Genomic DNA, 7152 nt, shown 5'->3' with positions numbered 1-7152 from the left:
AAAAGAAAATAGGAGGAAGGTGAAAACAAAGATAGACACAAAATTTAATTGGTTAGAAAACAGCCAAACCTGTAAGAGGTACGTTTTTGTGCCTTCAGAAGGACAGGGAAGCAAGATGAGCGAATGGGAAGACGTCCCTGTCCCCAGAGAGGACAGCTCCAGCCACGAGGGCAAGCCCCCCACGTTCACCTGTGAACTCACCAGAACCCTCTTCTCAGGTCTGGTGACGACTTTTTTAGCTACAACACAAAAAGCAGGATTCGCAAAAGAAATAATTGATAAGCTGGATGTCATTAAAATAAAAAACTTCTGCTCTGTAAAAGGCACTGCTAAAAGAATAAAAGATAGGCCACAGACTAGAAGGAAATATTCGTATACCTGATAAAGGACTCGTATCCAAAATACACAAAGAACCCTTAAAACATAACAGTAAGACAACCGACCCAACTTAAAAAATGGGCTAAAGATCTGAACAAATAACTCACCAAAGAAGATATACAGATAGCAATGAAAACAACAACGAGGTCCCAGTGTATACTGATTGGCACAGCTAAAATCCGGACACTGATGACCGCAGGTGCCGGCAAGGACATGGAGTGGCAGGAATCCCGCTCACCGCTGCTGGGAACGCACGACAGGCAGCCACCTTGGAAGGCAGCGGGCGGATTCTCACAAAAGTCAACATGCTCTTACAAAGGATCCGCAACCAAGCTCCTCGGGGTTTACCAAACTGGGCCGAAAATTTATCCACACGAAGATCTACACAAGAATGCTTGCGGCAGCTTTCTTCATAACTGCCCCAAACTGAAAGGGCGACCAAGACGCCCTTCAGTGGGTGATGGATAAATAAGCTGTGGTCCATCCAGACAATGCAATTTAATTCAGCACTAATAAGAAATGAGCTGTCAAGCGATGGAAAGACACAGAGGAATCTCCAACACATATTCCTAAGTTAAAGACGACAGTCTAAAAAAGCATATACTGTATAATTCCGACTGTGTGACATCCTGGTAAGAAGATCAGGGGTTCAGGAAGGAGGGAGGGATGAACAGATGGAGCACGAGGGGCATTTAGGGCTGTGAGTTATTCCGAATGATACTGTAATAGCAGATATGCTGTAATGTATGATGTATGATATACACTGTAGTAGTAGATACACTGTAGTAGTAGATACACTGTAATTGTAGATACCGGATGTTATGCATTTGTCAAAATCTATAGAATGTATAACAGCAAGAGTAACCTTCATGTAAACTATGAGCTCTAATTAATAACAATGTATTGGTGTTGGTTCATCAACTGTAACAAACACGCCCAGAATACTAATGTAGGATGGGAAGGCGGGCATAAGAGAACTCTACTATCGGCTCGATTTCTCTATAAAACTGATCTAAAAATAAAATCAATTTTTAAAAATTCATGGAACTGTACACTTTGTTGTATGCATGTTGATATTTCATTAAGAAAACAAACATCTTTTAGATGAGGCTGTGCAGGAAGCTGGGTCTGCCCGGCAGAGGGACCCTTCATGGAGACTCGGTTGTGTGAGAAACTGCGAAGAACTTCCTTTTGGACTTTAACTTAAGGATTTGGGACTTTGAATTTTAATTCATAATGACAAGAAAATTCAATTCGGTAAATTTCTCTGGACTTCAACTGGCAAGGGAATTTGATTTGGGGACTAATCTCTCCCTGGGAAATTCATAATAGACAGGAGTTCGTATTCAAAGCAGGAGCCTCTCTCGGTGGTTGGCTTTCTACTGCATTACCTTAGCCCTGGCACACGGCCTCACTGCGGGACCCCGGGGGCTCTGCTGGGCAGTGACGGGTAGGACTGAGAATGCGAAATGAGCCAGAATGAGCTTTCGGCCATGGGGAGGTGCAGAGGAGCCTTGAAATCGATGCTTCGTTCTTGTCCATTTCAGAGCCTTCTGGGGACATAAACTAAACTGGCCACCGCGGGTCTCGGCAGGATCAGTGATGGACAGGTGGTCTGAGAGCAGCGGTCCCAGGAGGCTGAAAGATGGTGACTGGTCTCCCCCTCGCCCCGACTCCGGGAGCAGGGCCACACCGCAGCTGGCCGTAACTCAGGGAGCAGGCCCGGAGAGTCGCAAGCACAAAAGCCGGGCACGCGGCAGGAGGACGACCGTCCCAGGCGACGGGCTTCGGTGCAGAGGGCCCTCCTGCGCCCGCCACCCGCCCGGCACGCGCTTCGCCCCATGGGAAGGCAGCTCACCGCCTGGGGCGGCTTGCCCCTTCCCTATCTCTTCTTTTCAAGTTTCCCCACAGGAAGAGAGGATGCGGGACCACAGCTCTGCCCAGGGTCCAAGGCGGGCCACGGCTGTCCAGCCCCACGCTGCCTGCAGGCAAGTCCGCGGATCAGAGGTGAGCGCCAGCAAGCACGCTGGCTGTCAGAGGGGCCGCATGCCCGCCACAGCTGACTCTCGACTGAGCCTGACCTCTGACCTTGGGCAGGGGCAGGAATGGCACGTGCTGTAGCTGCGACACCTCGTGCCCAACGATTTGGCTGGCCCCTTCTGTGGTTTGTTCCGTCAGCATTTATGGTCATTTGAAAACTCCTCTCCTCCTACATTTATTAGGTTTGTTCCGGTTTTTTCATCAAACCTCTTGAGCTGAACAATTAGATCAGCGTTTCGGCAGACACTTTCTTCTCTTCCAATATAAGCATTTAAAGCTGTAAATTTCCCTGTAATTACCATTTTACTTGCATCTCGTTAGCTTTGATATGCGATGCTATTTTGTTATTCGGTTTTAAATAGTCATTTCTATTTTGACTTCTTAATTGACCTATGGAATAATTATAAATATGTTTTTAAATTCAAAACGCCCAGAAGTCTGCAGGCTTTGGGGGTGGGGGACAGTGATTGATTTCTGTCCTCGTGCTGCTATGTCATAGAATGCCGTAAAATCAGACTTGATACACGCTCTCTTGGTACACGCTGATACCTGCTTGGTGGCCTAAAATATAAACGTGGATATTTGAAGGAGTGGTTTTTCTAAGTTTCAAAGTATGCTTGAAAATAATGCATGTCCTCTAAATTAGTTGTACAAGTTCTTATAAGATCTTTTTGAATTGCATCTTAATATACTTATTAACTTTTTCTGCTTGATCGATCCATTTCCTGAGAGTATGTCGATTTCCCCTTATAAAGTCTGTCAATTTTTCCTTTATGTTTTGAGGCCATGTGTGCTAGAACGTGACAGATGCAGAACTGTTTGCTTTCTCAGTGATTTAGGCTCTTGATTCTTAAGGAGCTTCCTTGCTCCAGCACGGCGATCGCCTTTGGTCTCTCTGGTCTGATGTTAATTGTTAAACCACTTTCATTTCATATTTTGCTATGTCTTTTTCTGCCTATTACTGTTCATGTCCCAGCTCGTCCTTTACAAGCCGTGAAACTGGCCGAAGATGGGTCAATTGACCATCGAAAAAAAATCAACATATTTGGTACGTTTCGATCCACCGCCATTTAGATCCATCAGTTTATAACAACACAAGGAAAAAGAAAAAAGCCATTGGTCCCGCCCCGAAGGATGCTGGGAAATGTCTCATTGTTTTGAAAATTAGTAAACAAAAGGGAAGACTCAAGCATTTCGCTGCCTTTCTTATGTGACTGCACCTCAAGGTAAGCGAGTGGTTGGTGAGGGAAAGTGTCTCATTCCGGAACATTCCAGCTGAGAACAAAGGCGGCGTCTAGAACAAGATATTGCCGCCATGCAACTCCGGGTGAAGGAATCGCCCCATCGGCGACAGCCCTAACGGCCCCTGACACAGCACACACAGCGGGAGCCGGCGCCACTGCCGGAGGGAAGCTGCGTGGCCGCCTGGCCGCGGAGAACTCCTGCCCCAAACGAAAAGCACACGTTGGATCGTGCACCGCACCCCAGCCCCCAATTCACAGGAGAGCGGGGGACGGAGGGACGCCGTAGAGTCCCCACCGGGATGCAAAACCAAAGTGCAGACTGCGGGGGGCTCTAGGGGACGAGCAGCGCGGCCACTTCAACAAACAAAACGAAAAGCGGAGACCAGGGACGGTGGTGGCACCGCAGACAGGGCGACGTGAGGGCCACGTTGCCACGCACGGGCCTTCTGACGGCGCCGGGAAGATGTCCGGACTGGCTGGGTATCCGCCGGCGCTAAGAAATGACGACTAATTTTGCAATGGGATAACATTGTTGAGCTTGTTTTCTAAGAAAACTCATTGGTTTTTCAGATAAACAAGAGGAAACGTTTGCAGATGAAATCATACGATGTCTGGGGTGCGCTTCCACCTGGTCCTGGGCCAAGAAGGAATCTGGGCGGGGAGGGGATACGGCTGGTAACGGTGGGAGCTGAGTGGCAGCAGCTGGCTAATGACAGGGTCCTCTCAAATTCCGTTTGAAACGTTTCATCGCACAATGTTTTTTCACAATGAAATTGACAGAGAGCGCCCGGCGCGGGGCCCCCCGTGCGCCAGGAGCGCACACTCACCGGCATCCGGGGAGCCGCCTGCCCCAAGCGGGACGAGGGCGTGCGACAGGGAGCCGGAGCCGCTCTGCCCAGCCTCGTCCAGCTGGACCAGCTGCAGTCGTGGCGTGGTCACGGGCGGGAAGCGGTAGAACTGGAAGGTGAAGTACACAGTCCTCGGCCACGGCGCTCCCTGCTCGTCCTGGGGCTCCCTGAACCCAACGAAGCTCCGAATCAACCGAGCGCCGCAGCGGAGAGCCGCGTGCCACGGGCGCCCCGCCACCGCCGCCCCGACCGGCAGCTCTCCTGTGGCCTTGGGGAGCCCGCCGGACATCGACCCCCTTTCAGGGGTGGCCGGAGACCCTGCTCTCAGAGGCACACCGACACCTGAGAGCTGGGCAGCAGCACACTGTCCGCACTGTAATTAAGGACCATAAAGACCAGGCAACGCGGGTTTCGCAGCATTCAGAAACGGCTGTAAATGGCTCCCACCCGAAGCAAAGCAAAAGCAGATGGCATCCCTGAATCTAACGAGACCCGAACGCAGGGAGTGCTGCCAGGTCAGCATCACGCAGGAATTTCGCTTCAATGCGAGAAATGCAAAAGCCAGGTAAAGAGTAACAGAACGTTCGAGAATTTACCTGCTGAAGGCAAGAAACTGCAGCACGATTTCGTTGCTCTGTAGACGATCTGATTCCTCCTTCTGAGGGTTGAACTGTACGGGATCTGTAGGATTCACAGCCTCGACTGGTCGCTGCTCGGCATCCAGGATCTCGAGAAAGCCGGAGGACTGCAGGCACGCCAGCGAGGCCCGCGAGAGCTTACCTCCGGAGCTGCAGCGGGAAGACCACCTGAGCCAGACTCCGGAAAGGGACGCGGAGAGGCGGGGCCTGGGAATCCACCTCTCAGGGGAAAGCAGCTGCTCAGGGAGCCCAAGGGGCTTGCTCCCTCCCAGGCCCACCCCGCACCTCCTGGCCTGGGCTCCCACGACGATCGGGGCATGCATGGGTGCGAACGGCAGCTCCTGCAGCTGTTCAGCAACGGCCGGTCCCGGGACCACGGGCAGCTGGCTCAGGTCGGCTTCCAGGTGGGAGACCCCGCCCTCCAAGGGGACCTCCTGCTGAACAAAGTGAGGCCCCGGGTGAGGCCGGCAAGGACCCCGCCTGTAACCAAGGTACCGGCAGGGGGCTTACCCTCGGACGCCTCTGCTGCGTGGTTGGCTTTAGCAAATAAAAATACGGGCGGCTCGGCTGCATTTTAAGTTCAGGAAAATGATGAGTAATTTTAGTACGAGAGCATCCTGTGTAATATTTGGGACATGCTTATACCGAAAAGTTATCTTTCATGTGAAATTCAAACTTATCCGAGCAGCCCGTGTTCTACGTGAGTTGAAAAGCAACGGGGAAGGAACTGTCGATTTTGTGAACAACTCAGCACCGCGGCAGATATGCGACACCCGAGAAGGTGAAGTAACATTAAATCCATGTTTACGGAGAAGGAGGACGGAGCCTTCGACGCCGCGTGACTCCGGCCCTGAGCCCTGGCCAGCGTGCACTGACAGACCTTCTCTCGTCCCCGCGTCACTTAGATTCCGCCTTCCGTGTCCCTCCAAAGTGGAGACGCGGGTCTGAATGAAGAGCTTGCTCGGGGATCCAGAATGCTCTCTTTCAAGCTTGCTTCCCAAGCTTTCTGCTTCAGTTTCAAAGGGACGCCACACGACCGGAGGTCACCCCAGCACGTGCCTCGGTGCCGATAAGAAGGGAGACGCACGAGCCCCGTTTCGTTCAGACCAGGACACTGCAGGGCCGTGAGTGTTTGCAAACAGGTCACTAGCTGGAGCTATTTTTCCTCAACAGACTTTCCGGGCGAGACTGGGGACACGGTTTGCTGGGGACCAGCCAGCTTGTGCGACCAGACTCTGTGTGACTTCCCCAAGGCCAGCAGCCCCACCGGAAGCCAGGAGAGTGGGCCCCGCTAACTCCTTTCAGCCACTGGCAGCAAGGGGAGTCCTGCGGAGCTGGCGGCGTGGGCCAGCCGTTTTAACCACGGGGAACGTCCCTTTCCCTTCCGTGCGCAGATACGTGTGGTTCGACTTCATCCTCTCGGGCAGAGCGAAAGCCTAAATCAAGGAGCTCCCAGACCGAACTGTCCTTGGTCACCGAACATCACAGTGGCAAACCTCTGAAGCATGGAAGGTCCCAATGCCCGTATCACAGAGAACCCACAAAGCTCTCAGCCCCTAACCGAGGACCCGCAGGCTCGTAAAGTCAAAGACTCCACAGAAGTCAGGAGCCTGGACACATGTGGGGCTCACTGACCGCCTGGGCATGGGAGGGACGCGGGGCGCACTGACCGCGTGGGGCCTGGACGGAGGCGGGACACACTTACCGTCTGGGCGTTGGAGGGCTCCGAGCCTTCTGGCTGCTGTGAAGACGGTTTGGCAGCGTGACATTGAGCTGGGGACCGCGGGGAAGCTGCCAGCTGGGAAAGTGACAACTGAAGGGAAGGAAGCCGGGTAAGAGGACAGCGGGCACTCCAGCCACCCACGAAGGCCCCGCCCACTGGCACAGCCCCTGCGGAGGAAGCGGGACCCCAGACCGGCCACGGGCAGTGAGGTCTGCGACCTCTGGTCAGCGGCTGCTCTGGCCCCAAAGCCGTTTCTGATTTCCTCCATCTGAACTACCGGG

The 7152-nt window shown here is 52.8% G+C and overlaps 1 protein-coding gene across 1 annotated transcript in view; it reads right to left on the bottom strand.

Moving 5' to 3' along the window:
• Positions 1-7152, bottom strand: part of NPHP4 (nephrocystin 4) — a 183633-nt gene that overhangs the window by 104308 nt on the left and 72173 nt on the right. The window contains exons 14-17 of the mRNA XM_023535625.1: positions 6854-6961; positions 5434-5585; positions 5107-5298; positions 4490-4677 (exon numbers count right to left, since the gene is read on the bottom strand). Of these exons, the coding sequence (XP_023391393.1) occupies positions 4490-4677; positions 5107-5298; positions 5434-5585; positions 6854-6961 (640 nt within the window). The remainder of the gene's footprint in view (positions 1-4489; positions 4678-5106; positions 5299-5433; positions 5586-6853; positions 6962-7152) is intronic.

This window comes from Pteropus vampyrus, unplaced genomic scaffold (assembly GCF_000151845.1).
Source record: "Pteropus vampyrus isolate Shadow unplaced genomic scaffold, Pvam_2.0 Scaffold142, whole genome shotgun sequence".
Classification (NCBI taxonomy): domain Eukaryota; kingdom Metazoa; phylum Chordata; class Mammalia; order Chiroptera; family Pteropodidae; genus Pteropus; species Pteropus vampyrus.
This window is presented reverse-complemented; position numbering and strand designations above follow the sequence as displayed.